General features: G+C 42.2%; 1 protein-coding gene, 2 long non-coding RNA genes and 1 other non-coding gene across 4 annotated transcripts; 2 read left to right on the plus strand and 2 right to left on the minus strand.

Moving 5' to 3' along the window:
- The first annotated feature begins 189 nt into the window (after positions 1 to 189).
- allc (allantoicase) lies at positions 190 to 5,649 on the plus strand. The gene is made up of 11 exons (XM_015050387.1): positions 190 to 806; positions 1,222 to 1,272; positions 1,569 to 1,656; positions 2,383 to 2,502; positions 2,639 to 2,718; positions 2,857 to 2,989; positions 3,086 to 3,241; positions 3,929 to 4,002; positions 4,681 to 4,789; positions 4,866 to 4,984; positions 5,064 to 5,649. The coding sequence occupies exons 1-11, from the start codon at positions 636 to 638 to the stop codon at positions 5,241 to 5,243; spliced, it is 1,281 nt and encodes a 426-aa protein (XP_014905873.1). The 5' UTR covers positions 190 to 635; the 3' UTR covers positions 5,244 to 5,649.
- LOC106958478 (uncharacterized) lies at positions 1,394 to 17,946 on the minus strand. The gene is made up of 3 exons (XR_001427161.1): positions 17,935 to 17,946; positions 15,594 to 15,597; positions 1,394 to 2,060 (listed from the first exon to the last, which is right to left on the minus strand). It is a non-coding gene; the product is annotated as an uncharacterized LOC106958478 (long non-coding RNA).
- Positions 6,776 to 7,922, minus strand: LOC106958479 (uncharacterized). The gene is made up of 2 exons (XR_001427162.1): positions 7,590 to 7,922; positions 6,776 to 7,272 (listed from the first exon to the last, which is right to left on the minus strand). It is a non-coding gene; the product is annotated as an uncharacterized LOC106958479 (long non-coding RNA).
- A 127-nt stretch (positions 17,947 to 18,073) lies between the features above and the next one.
- Positions 18,074 to 18,145, plus strand: trnaw-cca (transfer RNA tryptophan (anticodon CCA)). The gene has a single exon. It is a non-coding gene; the product is annotated as a tRNA-Trp (tRNA).
- Position 18,146: the final 1 nt, after the last annotated feature.

Genomic DNA, 18,146 nt, shown 5'->3' on the forward strand with positions numbered 1-18,146 from the left:
CCATTTCCTCGTTTACTGGAAGAAATATTTAGCAGCTGTGAAGAACATAGATTATATATTTATATTGCAGTGGTGCAGTGAAATGTTAGTAAATGTGTAACATATAAAACTATATTTTAAATTTGATTCCTTTGCTCCATTTGTAGGAGTTATTGCTGCAAAGATCCTTCACTCATTGGAGTCAGCAGAGTTTCCTTGGACAGAAAAAGTTTTTATTTAATCTGATTATTTGCTTAAAACGACTAAATTCAGTGAATTAAATCAGTTTATCATGTAAAGCTGCAGTAATTATGGTGTAATTACATATCATCTCCACTAGATGGTGGAATCTGACCAAAGTGACATTATTTCTACTCAAAACGTTTAATCTGAACACATTAAAGTCTCTCAGGTGAGACTTTATTCCATTTCTAACTGAATTCACCTCTAAAATGCAAATTAGATGAAGTTGTTTTTACAGCTGCTTCTCAGTAAATCAGAATATTAACTGACTACTTGGTGGAGGCTCCTTTTGAATTACGGAAAACATCAGAATTCACTTTTAAGGGACAATAAAGTTTTCCTGAACTTGAACCCAGAGTCAGCCTGTCAGAACAAACAGCTGCTGGACTTTGGACCCGCTGGGCTGAAGCCACATGGGACTTTTATTTCAAGGTTCAGCAGGAAGAGCAGCAGCTCTCACTTTCTGCTCACCTCTGAGAAAACCGAGGAAAAACTCCAGGATGGCAGAGAGACGGGCGACGGCTGCAGCAGAACCGGACTTCTTGCAGTTTAACGACCTGGCCTGCGAGACGGAGGGAGGGAAGGTGAATAATGTAGAGAAGAGAAAGTAAAATTAACACCTAAACTGTCAGATTGTTTTCCAGATGGAAAATATTAGCATAAGACAAAAAAATCAAAATTTGAAGCATCTTGAACCTTTTGGCAGCTCTGCATAGAGGAATGATGAACTCCACTCCGTACCTATTAAAACGGCCTCCTTCAGGGGTTTTCTGATATTGCAAAGCATGATTGTGTTACTGTGTTTGCACTGAAGTCGATCTCAAATAATGAAATTTACAACATTTACAATCTGCTAAGAAAACCCAGAAAGAGAATAAAATGTATGTACAATTTGTTCAATCTGAAATTTTTAGTCTTAAATGAAATAAATTCAACCAGCAACATTAAAACAACTTTAAGTTTCATTGTTCTAACCTGTGCTTGGTGTGATTCCTCCAGGTTATTTTTGCCACAGATGAATGGTTTGCTCCGGCGAAGAACCTGCTGAAGGTGAAAGTCTGATTTTACCTGCAGGATTTGATCTGCTTAAGTAAAAATATCATTAAATCTGGAAAAGAAAACATCCCCAAGATACTCTGAGCCAAAAAAGCTGTAAATCAAATGTTTAAAATCTTTGGCTCGACAGCCACATTTAAAGACGTCGATACGTTTAAAGCCAAAAGTTATGAAGTAATATTTTAATTCTAAGTGAGCTCAGTTGTTTTCACGCCGTCCTTTACCTGAAACAGTTCATTACCGTTTGTTTCGCTGCTGTCGCTCCTCAAACATCTGCTGCGTTTTCACAGCGAGAGCCTCCGCAGTTCATCCCGTCGGCCTTCACGGAGTTTGGGAAGTGGATGGACGGATGGGAGACGAGGAGGAAGAGGATCCCTGGTTAGCGTCTGAAACCAAACGCCGTAAAACTCGCATCACGCTGAACATCGTCCGATTCTGGCCTCAGATCAGATTCATCCAGAGAAACTCAGACAGAAACTGTTAAAGTTTGAGTGAAATTCTGTTTTTACATTAATGAGATTAAAACCAGTTCAATGAAACAACAGAGAAAGTTATAAAAAAATTTGTTTAAAACGTTTTTCATATTTTTCTCTTCATAATCATAAAAACATTTTAATTTTCTTGTTGAACTAGAAGGATAATTGTTAAAGTTAAAGTGGAGAATGGTTTTAAACAGAATCTGAAAAGTGTGGCAAACATTTGCATTCAGCACCAGATGTTCTCCTTCGACCTAAATGAACTTGAGATGTTTTATAAAGACAGACGGAGAAAAACAATCAAACCTCCAACGGTCCTGAAGGTGAATATGGTTCTAGTTCTGATTCAGGGCTGAGAATAAATCTACACCACACTTTTCAGATATTTATTTTTGTAAAAACCTGTGGTTATCTTTTGGTTCCACTTCACATCCTATCCCTGCTTTCTGTGTCTCCATCAGAAAGCAGTTTGATAAAAGATATTAAACCTAAAACCACAGCAGGTCATTTTCGAGAATAAAGTCGAATCACATAAACCTCAAACATTTCTTCCTCATCCATCTGCATATAAACACCATGCAGATTTTACAGTATGAAGCATAAACATGGCTGCTTTTGCTCCCTGAAGGTCATGACTGGTGCATCATTCAGCTGGGAGTCCCTGGTTTGATTCATGGACTTGATGTCGACACGTCTTTCTTCACTGGAAACCACTCGCCCTACGTCTCCATCCAGGCCACCTGCCTCGGTACCGATCATCAGTCCTTCCTGTCTACTGGCTCTAGACGCTCTCCATCTTCCCTTCCTTTGCCTCCACACATCATTCTCCTACTAAAGTGTGAAATGTGTTGATATAAGTGAGTTAAAGTCGTCCTCCTGACCAGATGAGCTGCCCTCGTTCACTCCCGGGGAAGATCGGACCGGCATGGCCGCCACTGCAGCTCAGATAGCTGCTGTTGCCAAGGTAACCGTCAGTGGTACAATAGATCAAAAACATGTCATCATGGTGACACATGACCTCTGCTAAATGGGAGTCGGCGCTGACAGACATCATGTGGTGGTGCTGATGGATGACGGCTGACTGACGGTTTCTGATCGCCAGCTGAGCTCGGAGGTTTGGCCGGAGCTGGTGGGCGTGGCGCCGCTGCAGCCTGGATACGCAGAACGCTGCCACCACTACTTCAGGGTCAGCAGCAGGAGCAGAGTCACACACCTGCGCCTCAACATGTATCCAGGTACGTTACAAACACACAATCAGGACAGACATGGATGGCTGGCGACTCTGGCCTCAAATGATCACATGACGAGTAAAATGCTCTGATTTCTTCCAGATGGAGGGATAGCCAGACTCAGGGTGTTCGGTGTCGGGCAGAGGGATTGGTCTTCCATCCCGGCCAATCAGGACGTCGACCTCGTAGCGCTGACCAATGGGGGAGTCTGCCTCGGCTACAGCGATGCCCACTTTGGACATCCGCGCAACATGATTGGTTCGATTTAAGTCAATCACTTGACCCTGCACCAAGAGGTCAGATCAGGGAACCACAATGTTTAAACTGGCAGAAGAAAGTCTGGATTCACACAGACTTGTACAGCCCACTTCAGTAAAAATGTTTTCTCTTTGAATGCATGAAATTATATTTAAAAATTACTAAACTACAAAACAAACTCCCACCCAACAATCAGAAACTTCCTCTAGTTTCTGACCAGAAGTCAGTCCAGTAGGAATCCGAGTCCTTCTGGTTCCAGAGACGCTTTAAGGCTTCGGCTGAACAGCAGCTAGACATAAAAACACACAACTGTCCACTGATCGGTAATCAAACTTATGAACAGGAAAAAAAGAATATACAAAAGTTAAAGAATCAATATGTAATATTTGTGATTGTTATGTTAATTAATGAATAATTGAGATTTTTCCCTTTTTCTTAAATTAACTATAAATTTCTATTTTTCCCAACATAAAACTTCAGTTTACTGATTGGTGGCGAGTCGTTTGTGCAAACAGATCATTAAAGCAGCACAGAAGACGAGTCGACACCAAACCACACAATGATTATTAAAGGCAGAATTGATTTTATCCTCATTTCTCTGTAACATAAAGACGTCTGTCCACCGCCTGCTCTGTGTTCATGTCTTCAGTCCAGTCTGAATTACTTCCCTCTCTGCCATTTTTACAGGACGTGGTCGAGCCGCCAACATGGCGGACGGATGGGAAACAGCCCGCAGATTAGACCGGCCCAAAACGCTCAAGGTTTCAACATGAATAGCATCCAAAATGTTTGGTTTTTAATCAGAAATATTTCTCATGCATTTATTTGATGCTACAAAATATACAGTTAAAGTTGAAGAGAATGACATGATCATTTAAACTGGTAACTGAAACACTGAGCTCAGATCAAAGCGCTGATGTTTTAAAGTTATGAGGCCAGTTTCCTAAAAACTACAAAGTTGTTTTTCATAACTGTTCCCAGGGTTAAACATTAAAGCAGGACGATAAAAAGCATAACAGAGAAAAGCTTTTACTTTCAGGTGAAAAGTTTACGCTGGATTTATTTCCAAAATGTAGTTTTGAAATAAAGATGCTTTCTTAATTTGAGCTCAGTCATTTCTAACATTCTGAGTCTGAAAACTCATTTAACTTTTTAAAGGGATAAACTGACTGTAGACTTTGAATCTGCACTACAAAGCATTTAATTTTATGTAAATGTTGGACTAAATGTGTCCAGGGACAGAGCCCTGAGGAACACCAACAACTACAACAATCCACAGCTTCCACTGTGAACCTTAATACAACATTTCTTTCCTGCACTTCAGTTTTTATTTTGCCTCCATCAGCTGCTGGTTCTTCACGTTTCACAGCTCAGCTGATGTTTTACATGGAGGCTTCAGGTGAAATGTTTGAAATTTCTCCCTGGGCGTCGCCTTGCAGGCAGACCAGCAGGGGATCCTCCAGGTGCCGGGCTGGGAGTGGGCCGTGTTTCGTCTCGGTCATCCTGGGCTGATTGGCAGCATTGAGGTGGACACCAACCATTTCAAAGGCAGGTACATCCGAGTCAAGTCTGCTGCGTCCTCCAGGAACAAATCCATCTTTTTATCCGCGTGTTTCCCACTCAGGTAATTTCCCAGACTCCTGCCGGATCGAAGCGTGTCTTTTAACCCCTGAGGAGGAGGCGCGCTGCGTCCAAACCAGATGGAACTCTGGGAAATGGGAAGTTCTTCTCCCACCTCAGAAGGTAACATTTATCACCACTGAGATCGCCTCCAACAGTTCTGTGATCGGCGTCCTCACCTCCGCCTTCCTCTGGGCTTCAGCTCCGCCCTCATCACAGGCATCACTACAGCAAAGCAGATCTGACGCCGACTTGGCCCGTCAGCCATGTTCGGCTCATCATCGCTCCGGATGGAGGCGTCAGCCGCCTCCGTCTGTGGGGTCGGCCCACGCTGGTCACTGGAGCTCCAGCCAATCAGAACACAGCGTCATCCAAACTGTGACAGGCTGAATTCAACATCACTGACCATGAGGGGCATCTGAGGATCTTATTTTGAAGGAATCATGTTGATGATCTAAATTTACAAGTTTTTAAATCCATTTTCAATCTAAGAAAAGTGAATGGTTCTAATATAACAAACCCACAGAAAACAAGTGAATGTTTGTCTCTGTCCACGGATAACGGAGAGGAGACATCTGGACTCAGGACAGCTGTGTCTGCCGAAGTCATTTTAAACAGAACCACAGAAGTTGGTGTTAAATTATGACGTCAAATTTCCTTTAACTCATATTTGATATGAACAACATTTTTACGGTAACAGTCACTGTTATGAAATGCCTGGAAAATATACAACACCGTCCCTTTAAGAGTTCTTGTTTTCCTGAAATAAAATGTCGTCTTCATTTCCACCCAGCTGGAAAACCCTCCCTGGACTCAGGCTGGTCCACCAGGAAACATTTATCTGCTTTACTCAGTTCCTCTGCAGCACAGCCATTAGTTTAGATTCACGTTTATCGGCTTCTTCTTCTCCAGCTGCATTTTCCCCAGTTAACGTGAAATAAACAATTGGAGGTCAGATGAATGTGGATCAATGACAGCTCCATTTTCTTCTTCCTCAAAAATTAGTCGTCTTAAAAAATATATTTAGTTGGCATTGATTTTGTCTCGATTTATTTCCTTCAGTTCTTTTTACGGCTGCTCCGTTTCCTGCAGCAGCTCTAGCTGGAGCTGCGTCACCTGACATGTTCTGCATCGTACATTTCTATGTGCTGCTGCTGCGTTTAAGCTTCTGAAGCTCCGCCCCTTCCATCACTCACAGCTCTGAGCATAAACCTGACCTCTGACCCCATCTGGGCAGCTTCAGCAGGGAGGCAGCCATGTTTGTCAGCTGCTCAGATGTTACTGAAATTACAGTAATTATCCACGCTGTGTGGTCCAATGTGTTTGAGTTTGACTTTGACCGTTTGGGCCCCTCCACTCATTTCCACCTCTCTGGGTTTTCACCAGATGTTGGACGTCGCAGGAACATTTTCCACAACTCACTGATCTGTTGATTTAACAGGAGGTTTATTCCACAGACATATTTTAAATTGTATTTCAACATAATTTAAGGCCTTATTTGGGTTCGGTAAGTTTATTTCTCTTTTAAAGATAAATAATTATGAGAATATTATCTGGAAAGCAATTTAAAAAGTACATTTTGTAAGTAAAATAAACCAAACTAGTAAAAAGGTTTCATTTTGTATTCATGGTCAACCTGATGTCTGTTCCTAATGAACAGAGTCCGTAGAACAGCTCCCCCTGGTGGAAGTGTTACAGTAATACATATTTTTGACTTGTGGGACAAATTGGGTCGATTTAATGAAAGGTCCAAAAAAATAAAATAAAATAGCTCTTCATATTTATGCATTTATAAATAACTAAAACCTGAGTATGCAGCATGTTGGTAAAAAAAAAAAAAGTTAAAATATGATAAAAACTGAGGCTCATTTCTGTCACGAGCGCAAATCCAAATGATAAAAGAAGTTATTTCTATTACATTTTTATTTAAAATGTTATTATGGAAACTGTAACCTTTCCAACAGTTGCTCATTATATTTGATCTGTTTGTTGCGTTTATGGGTTTGTTTGGCTTAAGCTCCACATGTTTAGATGTTAATTGATTTTGTCTAAACAGCAGAAATCTGAAGTTTCCTCAAACATTTATCCAAGGTAAAACAGATGAGGGAATTCAGCAGCTTAAAGCAATGAAGGATTTGTTTTTTCTGCTGGTCGTGGTCATGCATCACGCTGCGCTTTTAATCTGAAACAATAAACACTGCAGAGTCTCCAAACTCCGTTTATTCATTTAAATAACTTCAGCCCCGTGTTCAAACCCTTCTTGTTGCAAGGCAGGCAGCAGTGGCATCAACTTCACTGTTCCCTCCAAGAAACCAATAAAACAGCAGTTCATAAAAACTCTGTGCTGTCAGATTGTCGTTTCCTGCCAGTGATTCTTCAAACCAGTCATGGAGGAATATTAGTGCAGCACTCTTCATGCAACCAAAACAAAGAACAAAGAGATTCACAGTCAAGAAAAAGTCATTTTAAACAGAAGATCTCAAACTGTTCTGGTAACCAATTCAAGTTCAGCCATGGATTTACTGTCATTTCTGCAGCTCTTCTCAGAAACCTTAAACCTAATGAGTGAAGCCAATGTGTGGCATTAAAAAACACCACAGATTGTTTCTGATAACAGATTTTACGTCCATTGGACAGAAACTGAAGGCTCCAGACGTCCAGCTGGATGGACTGTTGAGTTTCACAGTGAGGAGATAAATATTCATATTTCCTTCTGCAGACGACTCACCTCTGCTTTCCTTCCCAGGGTGTTCAGGCTAAAAGGTTCCCCAGGTGCCTGAGCTCCACTTAAAGGTTCCAGGTTATCCTCTGAGAATGTGAAAAAGAGTAGTTAGTATTCTGGTCAAAAATGTTAAAATGTTATGTAGTGAAGATGAGCTGCAGGCGTCGTATGAACTGGCCAATCAGTGAGCAGAGGTAACGAAGTCCAGCCTTCCAGAGCTGCTGTCCTAGATGCAACCCATCTCCAGCACCTGATCTAAATTACCGTTTCATTACCGAACCTCTGAATTACTGAATGCTGATGAGGAAACTCAGGCATTTTGACCTGAAGGTGACAGGAATGACTTGGAAACTCCTGATCTGAACTGGCAATAAAGTGCCAGAAAAATTTAAAAAATGGTTTCATTTCTGAACCAATAAATTAAAGTAACTAACAGTATTTTTATTCAGTGACGTACAAACACAGAAAATGCAGTGAAGACCTGCAGTGTGTCCTGAACTGGACCTGCTCTCAGCCTTCAGCGCTGAGCTGAATTCATCTCTGCTTTCTGTCTTCGAAGGCTCATCATCGACCGCTCTGACGTTAATAAAGATGAAGCACAGAAGAGGAAATTAAAGCCCAGCTTCCCTTTTCTAATGAGATCATATCCATCATGCTCTGCTCTTTAACCTTCACTCCTCGGAGCGCACAGCGCCACAAAAACAACCAGTGGTGCAAAAACCTGAAGCTCCTCAACCGGGAGGAAAGCTAAACGCTCATGGCTGAACCTAAATTATGTCCCATTAAACACACAGAGACATCAACAGCTTCTGTTCTTCAACAGGGGCAACGGAGACATGCAGCTACTGGAGACATGAAACTCACTGACAGCTGAGATGTTATGCAGATGAGCTCCTCATGTGATTCTTGTTTGTCTGAATGCTGGTGGGGGGGGCAGCAGACAGGAGCAGCGTAATGAAAAATGGCTTTTAAGCTTAATGGGAATTCACTTAAAAACATAATTTAGATCCTGCAGCAGAGCAGGAAGCAGCATGAGGCGTTCAGGGAGCGACAAGCAGCTCAGAAACCTGTAAATAACGATTCAGAAAAGATTCATCCAGGAAAAACTGCTGCCTATAAACAGTTTATGGCTGTTGGAGATTTACAGCTGATAATTAATAGTTTTCTTAATACTTACATTGCTTATAGTAACTGAGATGAAACAGACAACCCAAGCTCTACATGAAGAGGACTCGGTTCTGAACTGTGGGTTTAGGTGTGAATAATGCTTTTACAGCCACTCCGTGTGGTATGCTCTTCCATCTAACCTGGGCTGACTTTCCTCTGCAGGCACACGGGGGAATCCAACAGACCAAGTTCACACAGCTGGCAAATGGGATCCACATCTGATTTTTTCACGGCGGTGTGAATGGCCTGGTCTTCTCACACAGATCTGGATTGCAGTTCTTCCACATGTGGAACTAAATCATGTCTGATAGTTTTCAAAGCGTCTGCAGTCTGGATGAAATGAAGTCAACTCGCATTTTATCCAGTTTCCAGTTATTGGTTATGAACTCTGGTCAATAAATACAATATTAACTGAAGAATCGAATTTCATGTTAATTTGGAAGAAAATCTGAAAGCTGAGAATCACAAAGCTGTCCATGTTCTTCAAGGCGTTGGATTCATTGACTTCTTGATGTTTCCTGTGCTGAGTTATCATGACTAGATTAAATAATCCAGCTGGTTGTGGAGCCAGGCAGGTCACCGGGCGGATCACTGGGCGGATCACCAGGCAGGTCACCGGGCGGATCACCAGGCAGGTCACCGGGCGGGTCGCCGGGCGGATTACCGGGCTGGTTACCGGGCGGGTCGCCGGGCGTACGCTCTGTCTGGATGTTCCAGGTTGTTAACAGAGCTGCTGCTGTAAAACCTTCCCATGAGCCTCTGGGGCTTCACCTCTGGTTCTCTGCTGGTTCCCGTCTGCGTGACAGGAACCCACACTGATCGACAGCGGCCTCATAAACGACAACTGAATCTCCCCAAGCGTCACTCAGCGCCTCGGGGGGATAGGAGGTGAGCGGACCTCCCTCAGCCCGGCCCGCTGCAGATTATTGCTCCGTCTAACAGGCTGAGGATATTACGTTGCCTGGAGCGGAGCCTCACCAGCTTATTTCCCCTGAGACTCCTGAATCACATTTCCAACGACCCTCGCTGGAGAGATCTGGTAAAACCGTGTCGGTGTAAATCCTCCTGAGACGGAGCGGCAGCTTCATTAGCATAACGGGGAGCGAATGAAAGCCACAGCGAGGAGGCTGGAGCCAGTATGAACAGGTTCGACTTCCCTCCCCCCGACACATCCAGGATGATGTCTGGACTCCTTCTGCTGAATTATTTTGGACCATTAAATACACATTTATGCCACCGTCGGTGTTATTCTGTCTGGTGAAAGAATGATTAATGAATATTTTTGACGTCAAACATACAAAGATTCACACATCAACAACCAGAGATTCAACTCAAAGCAGAAGATGCTCTTAAGCGAAGCTCTGGCTCTGTATTCAACCTTAAGCTGCCCTGAGTTGGTTCTCCCTGTGGATCTGGTGTTTCTCTCTTGGTACTCCAGCTTCTTTCCACAGTTCATAAGTATGGATAACAGTCCATCTCTACGGGCCTCAATAGCTGTGCTAAAAGGCAGAGTATCTGTCCATCCACTGTCTTCCACTAAACCAAGATTGAGTTATGGGTAACAAGCCAAGGAGGAACCCCAGGTACCCCAGGCCAGATGGGAGCCTCGTTTCCACCGAGTGGTTTGTGTGGGTCGGTTTTGTTATTTTATGGCATATTCAGGAGAGTTTCCATCGCCAGTTGGACGAATGTGGTGTTATACTGGAGCAATGACTAATGTGATGCTCTACATCTGGTGCTCGCTGCAAGCAGCGCCGTTTTTCTGTCCCTCACCTGATGGACTAGTTGTGTGCTGCCAATACATAAAGTAGTGAAAAATATAGAAAATGTTGGGTTTATTTGATGCTTACTTCCAGCTGTAATCTCTTCTATGCCAGTTTATTGGCGTTGTTACTTCAAGATGTGTGATGTTTACAAGTTAGTGACACAATGATGAGCAGAAGGATCCCAAACCTTTGGGTGAAAGTAATTTCTGCAGACATGCTTCACCTTCTGATGGTAGAGATGGGTTCACTCAAAGCATGGGAACAATAATTGTTGAACATTTATGAACTTTGCTGCTGTCCAAACTGAAGATGGGGCTAAAAATACTGGAAACAAGATGTCAGACTTCTGTGTGTAAAAGTCAAAAGAAAAGTTTCTAGATGCAATAAATCCGCAGATGCCAACTTTTGCAACCATTTTGCATTGATTGTTGATTTCCATGATATTCCATGAGCTCCCATGTCACTCAGTGGTGGCAGGAAGAAGCACAGCAGCAGAAGTGATGAGGATGGATGTCCAGGATTCTCTGCTTCATCCCTTCAGTCTTCACTCACAGCTGACAGCTTACTGCGTCCCGGAGGCATCCGATTGATCGGCAAGTCGAGACTCTGTCCTGCTCAATAAAGCCTGAATGAATTCTCTTAACGTTGCGTCTGTCATGCAGGACAGAAAATCCTCCCTCGCTTTGTCAGTGGGGAGATATTAAAATCCATCAGGGTGAGCTCTGCACCAGACACAGTAATTCTGCCTTGAACACTAAAACAAACTTCAGAAACATAATAAATGGATTTTCTGTATATGTGCTGAATACCTGAGACCAGAATGAAATGTAAGTAACTGAATTTGACCGGGTTGATTTGATTATGCATTTGTCCTTTGAGGGGAGCTGAGATAACATTAGTTGTGAGTTGCATCAGTAAAATTTCTCCAGAACAGTTGCAGTAATGCTGACAGGAATCATCTGAGGTCCGACCTGTAATTCACTGGGTTTATTTCAGAGTCCAGGTCTGTCCACAGAGAGGACTGTCCCGTTGGTCCAGAGCCTGCGATGGCCAGGCCTGGTCACTGATGAAAACAACAGCTGCCCCGGAACTCTCTTCCTTCAGTCCCATGATTGATGGACTATAGATTCAATAGACAACAAGGTCAGTGAAGCAGGAATAAAGATTAGACCCAGAGGTCAGTGGAAAGCCTGGACATGACTGTCGCAGGCAGAGGAACCTGAAGCTTAGAGACTTTGCTGGAAACCCCAGTAAGGAAGCCAAGAGCTGGGATTGATTCACTTCCAATCATGAATAGAAAAGTAAACCTTGATCCAGGCAGAAATTAGAAACCCAGAGGAGCTGAGGAACTCAAGAATGGTGGAGGTCAAAGGACAATGGCGCACAGACATGGAGGAACCTATCCAAGAGGAAGTGGACGTGGGCTGACCACTAGAGTTGTAGAGGAGGGACGTAGTCAACTGGAGGATCTGAGGAGCCATTTGAGAGGAAAACTTAGGGTGCAGTTGGATATGCCGAGTTGCAACAGGATGCAGAGGCTTCGCTACCCAATCATCCTGGAAACATCAGTGGGAGAGACAGGAAGCAAGAGAGGCAGCAGAAAGAGCCTGATGGATATGAAGCAAGAGGGAGGACAGGGAGGGAGCAGTGGCCAGTCACCAAGCTGACCCACCAACAGGAGGGTAACGGGTCAAACCCCTCCATGGCAGCCGTCACGAACCGAGGACACGACTTCCTGGCTGAAGGCAGCAGCTCATGCTGTATGCAATCAACTGGTCCAAGCACTTTGTGAGTTTTCTATCCTAAAATGTACTGTTAAAGTAAAGACTTACTTTATTCCTTACTACAAATGAACTGGCCTCCATTGTGTATGGCTAACACAATACCACTGTACAGCATGGTAGTGGCAGCATCATGCAATGGGAATGTTTTTCTGAGGCAGGTGATTAGGCCATGAGAATGTAAAATGACAGCAGGCAATTATAGAAATAGAATTCAAGAAAAGTCAACAGTTAATCTTCCATATCTTCTCTTATGATTTGACAGTTTTAAGGTATAATTTTGATGCTCAGACATGAAGCACATCAGACAGTTTCTCTGAACCCAACGATGTTTAACTGTTTAGAGTGGAAGCAAACAGAGCTGCAGCTCTGGTAGAAGAACAAACAGCTGATGTCTCACTGTGTTGGTTTGGGTTCAGCTGAAGCTCCTGCAGACAAACTTTCACATTCTGACAGTTTTGAGTAATAACTTCTCGAGGCAGCGTTGCACTCTGCAGGGCACCAGGGGTTACAGAAACAATGAAAAATTCATACCGCTGAATCGCCCACATTGACTTCCTCCTCCTGAGTGTTTTCTTTGATCGAACACTGACGAACTGTGGCCTCTGCGCTCTGCTGACTCTGCGGTTCTCTGCCTCATCTTTTGTGTTGTGAGTCTGTCCGATCGGTTTCTGCTGAAGGACTGCACTCAGTCCAAGGTGAGGAGGATCAATGCTGCTAGTCTGAGCAGTGGAAGGACCTTTAGCCCATAATGAGATGCTCCTGCAGCAGAAATGAAGACAATCAAAGGTAGATTACTAACCATCCAGAGACCTCCGAGCTGCAAACATCCTTCTGACGACGCAGTTACTGAGACCCAATCGTGGTTTTTTATTTCATCCATCACATTTTCATCAGAGACAACTTTTCACTGTCACCGATCATTCAGGACTTTCTCTTTAGTAAAGTAACAAAGTGCTGAAAAATTTGCTGAATGTTCAGATCTGGTAGTTGATGGTGGTGAAGGTTTGCGTTTAACTGAGATTTCAGCCCCATTCAGAAATATTTAAAGAGTTTCTGCACATCTTCCCACATCACAGCCACATGGGAGCCGCTCTGCTCTGCCTCACTTCAGCTTCCAGCAAATTCAGGAGTTTTAATTTCCACCTTATGGCCATTTTATTTTGGTCTCTTCCTTATGGTGACCTGAAGGCTTCCTTTTGTCCTCATAATGCTTTTATACTTTTACATGACGCCAGTACAATTTACCAGAATATCATTGAAAATGTTGCTTATTTTAGCAATTCCTTTAAAAATTAAAACTCGTATTAGATTTGATTGAATTTCTATTGATTTTCTTTATGACTATGGCTTACAATCAATAAAATCTCCAAATTCAGTTTGTCAGAACATAACATTTTACGCTGCACAGTTAGCACAGACGTCCAGCAGGTGGTCGCCGACGCCCTCCACAGGGAGCAGCAGTAGCAAAAGGTCTTGCTCTGTTCAGGGTTCCAGCAAAATCATGGGAAGTTGAGTGGAAAGAAAAAGTTGTTAAAAAAGGAAGATCATTTAAGTGTTTAAGGGAACCGTTGGGCTGAGTCAGAGCTTTCAGACCCAACACACCAAAGACGCTCGCATGCAGAATTTCATGCTTTTCTTTGTTGAAGTGCTGATTTCAGTTTTCTCTATGACTTCATACGTTCCCATGCAGCCAACGGTACAAATACCAGTTTTAATGACCATGTGTCATATAATCCGAACTGGCACTGAACAAAATTCATCCATCCATTCATTGTCTCCACAGCTTGTCCTTGCAGTTATCGCCAGCAGTTATAGTGTGAGCAGTGGGGTCACCTCTGAGAGGCCAGGCCTCAACGTCCCCGGAGAATCTATGGGTTATTGTCAGGAGGAAGATGAGGCAGAGGAACCAACAATGCAAATGAGCTGAAGACCACTACTAAAGCAACCTTTAGTCCAGGACACCAGAGGCTGATGTCCTTCGTCCCACGTTCTGTTGGTGCAGTGGAAAAGGACTTCCATCCAGCTCCTAGTGCAGATAATGTTCAGCATTTCCTGGTTTCATTTTTAAACCAGGACTTTGAGGGGGAAAATAAAAGAAGAAACATGAATTGTTTTCTTAGTGGTAATAATGGCAACAACTTCAAAATGGATACGTGACAAAACACTGACGGCGTTCATCCAAGATTTGCCATTATCAGGACAAGAAGTTTTCTACTGTAAGAGCTCACAAAAGGATTCCCTACATATTTATATGAGATGGATAAAAGACTTTAATTGGTGATATTTCAATGTTTGTGGCCTTTGCATCATCTGTCACTCAGTTCATAAACTTTTCAAAATCTCTGGTGAGATGTTTTCACAGAGCAACAACATGCACAGCAAATGACTGTCTGTCCTTTAAAGAAAATAAAGTTAGACTGTAGAAACTCCAGTGTCTGAGTGCTTGTGTTTATCCAGCCTTAATGCATGCAGACGCCACCGGGGATCGGACCAATCAGGAGCCAGAAAATCCTTCCTCCATTCAGCATGTTCTTTGACAGATGGCTGATCAGTATTCAGAGCACACACATTCAGCCCCCCTCCACCTCTGCAGCACTTCTCACTTCATTTCTCCGTCATGCTCGGCTGGTCCGTCTGCTCGCTCAGGTCTGCAACGCCTGGAAATGAAGGAGCGGCGGCAGAGATTTCAGGGGGTCGGACGGTTTTGGGGGGGAATGATGACGGTGTGGTGAGGAGAGGCAGGAAGGAGGCAGCTGCAGTTTCTTAGCAGCCACAGCACAGTCAGAGCTAATCAGACATTTACTGGGGCATGGAGGCAGGGACAGGCACTTTCTGATGCTTTGAGAATATTTTTTACAATTTCTGAATCCTGAAAACCATAATGTTTTAAATCATGTTCAATCAATGCATAAACATGTCTGTTTATAACCGAGTCGTTTTTATTAATCTATTTGAAACAAAAAGTAAACGCCTGACTGCAAGTTGGTTGTTTGAATTATGCAAATATACATTTGAGATTATTTGGAACGGAGATTCTCAAATCCAGGCCTGGAGGCCCGGCGTGCTGCGGCTTTTAGACACGTCTCCGTTTCAACACACCTGGTCAAATAACCAGGTGATGAGCTGGACTCTGAAGAACCCGACAGCACTGAGGAGAAAAATCAGTCATTCACTGAGATGCATTGAACCAGGAACATAAAGGTTTCAGGACACTGATGTTTCATTCCTTCAACATTATGGTAACTGAATAACAAGTAAACATTTTTATCACCAACACTGAGAACAAAACAGACCTGACTTATAAACTAATGAGTAATAAATATTCGGTAGCTAAACAAAGGACCAGTGTGTTAAATCTTCTGAAGACCAAGACTAAATAAAACAGGAAGTAAAAAATTAAAACTACAAAAACACAGCAAGTGTAAACAGAAATTAGTGAAATGAACTAAAACATGTTGATTCAAACTGGAGGAACTAATATCTAATAACTAATAAATCAAGGACATCTGAACGAAACCATCAACACTAAAATACAAAATCCCAAAAGTCAATTACACTAAAATAGACTAAAGCTGAACAAAGTGATTTACACCTCAAATAAACAACTCCTGTTTTTCTGTGAATGTAACAAATACTTTAGTTTTGTTGTTACAAATTCTGCAAGAACCAGCTGAATGTAAGTTACATGGAAATGTTACAGAAATGTTTCTCCTCAATTCGCCCAATTAGGAATATTTTCCCTTGCAGACTGAAACTCTGAATGAAGAAACTCCAGCATCTTACGATCATAAAGTCATGTATCATTTAAATCCTTAAAACATGCAATATTTTGAGATGATTTTCAGTAGAATTCAAGTGCAAAGAACAAAAAGCAACAAAAAACTGGCAGGTTAAATGTTACATAATAAAAACAGGAAAAACTTACAGGAATGCATGAGCAGAAAGAACAGAGACCTGAGGTGAACCAGCGTTGAACAGCGTTCAGCAGGAGATGACGCGCTGGAGCAGGGCTGGAAATGACGACGAAACCAGGTGAGATTAATAACAGGTGATGTGGAACGAGACCAGAGAGACGGAGACAAATAACACGAAGGGAGCTGAACTGAGACTCAAATGGATCTATAACCAAAAGAGAGAAAGACTAAAACTAAGAAGAGAATAACCCAAACAGCAGGGAGGAAAGAACCAGAGAAATGTGAGATAATAAATACAAATATGACAAAACTCTAATGAACACCGAATGATTACGACTGAATGATCATTTCTTAAAATAAATAAAAAAATCCCTTCCCATTAAATAATTGGTTTTATTTTATCCTATTTGTTTCTTTTACCTAATTAAGACATTAAAAACAATTTAAAAAAATACATACAAAAACATTGGTGGTTATTTGTAAGTATATTGTTAATTTTTTTTTCTTTTTTTAAGAAGTGACTGAATTGTTTCCTGGGTTACATTAACTATCAAATAACAAATATTTGATAGATTTTACAATGAAACTGACAATGGAAGGTAATGTGTAATATTTAGAGAAATTATCAGATCTTATAACGGTCAAACAGGATTTTAGATGAATTTAACAATCATACGTCAGTCTTTGGGTTTTATTAACTGGCGTTTTGTACTACAAAGTTCTGTTAGCTAAAAGGACAAAAGCTTTTCTGTCTGAACGATCCAAAGGCAACGTTTTCCTCAACCCAACTTCTGTTTATGTTTCTTATGGATGTGAGTTAGAAAGTGACATTTTTTCCACTGACAGTTGAATAAACAGGATCTTAAATGCCTCGTTTTTCCCAGGTAATTTAAGTGCAGCATAGCTGGTCGAGGGGAGAAACCACGCCAGAATCCTGAAGCTACAGCAGTTTTCTAATCTAAACAGCCACTTAACCCCTGACATGGCGCCTTACAATGAATCACCTACACAACTGGAGATCGCTGATGAAACAGAAAACAGGACATCACATTATTAGGATAAGAAGATTTCTGCTTTTTGATCATTTGGTGCCAAGCAGGAAACAGCTACCAACTGTAGTTCCAGCATCTCAAGCTCTTTAGAAATTACCCTTCTTGTCTCCCGTTGAACCCAGATCTCATTTCTGTTTGTTTTCATGGCGTAGTTCACAGCGAGCGGGGTCAAAGGTCAATGAGGAGAACACAGGATACCGAGGGGGTTTCCAGGGCGGGCTGGGGCCACCGGGTGAGTCTGCGAAGCCAAAACAAGCTTCTGAACTAGATGAGGGAGCGAAGGAGCCTTAAAAACTGACAGCCGTTTGGTTTTTCTCTCAGGAGAATTTCAAAATAAAAGGAACCTGACAGACATTCAATGTGTGGGCCTAGTAGGGAGGGAAAAAATAAATAAAAAAAAACAGCTCCACCTTAAAAATTCACATCAGGATAAGAGAATTCAATAAAGCATGAAAAAGTAAATAAATGTTGTTTTTAAAGTAACTTTTAGAAGTGGACAAGAACATAGAAAACATATTTGGAAAAAGCTGAAGTTCTGATCAGATATATTTAAATTCATTTCTCCGAGTTACTTTTCAAATCGGAGATCCATCGTTGATCCATCGTTCTCTCAAACAACTTTTTAAAAAACTGTCACTGTGAAGGGAAATTGAAGGCTTCTGTCACACAGAAGACAAACATCAAGCAAGACATTCATTTTGGTGTTGCTGCTTCCAGGTTACTCACTTCATGGCATTGGGAATCTTCAGCAGGTTATCTAGAGCTCTGACAGGAACTGGACCAGTGGCCATTGATTTTCACAGTACAGACTCTGTGGCGCAACGGCAGCGCGTCTGACTCCAGATCAGAAGGTTGCGTGTTCAAATCACGTCAGAGTCAG

The sequence above is a fragment of the Poecilia latipinna genome, unplaced genomic scaffold (genome assembly GCF_001443285.1).
Source record: "Poecilia latipinna isolate Pla-1442-1.1 unplaced genomic scaffold, P_latipinna-1.0 Scaffold989, whole genome shotgun sequence".
Classification (NCBI taxonomy): Eukaryota; Metazoa; Chordata; class Actinopteri; order Cyprinodontiformes; family Poeciliidae; genus Poecilia; species Poecilia latipinna.

What these genes read in the sequence shown, in the direction of transcription:
- allc (XM_015050387.1), top strand. Translation starts at nt 636, where the DNA reads ATGGGACTTTTATTTCAAGGTTCAGCAGGAAGAGCAGCAGCTCTCACT. An exon ending in GCGAGACGGAGGGAGGGAAG is followed by an intron (nt 807 to 1,221) that starts GTGAATAATGTA and finishes TGATTCCTCCAG; the next exon opens with GTTATTTTTGCCACAGATGA. An exon ending in CGGCGAAGAACCTGCTGAAG is followed by an intron (nt 1,273 to 1,568) that starts GTGAAAGTCTGA and finishes GCGTTTTCACAG; the next exon opens with CGAGAGCCTCCGCAGTTCAT.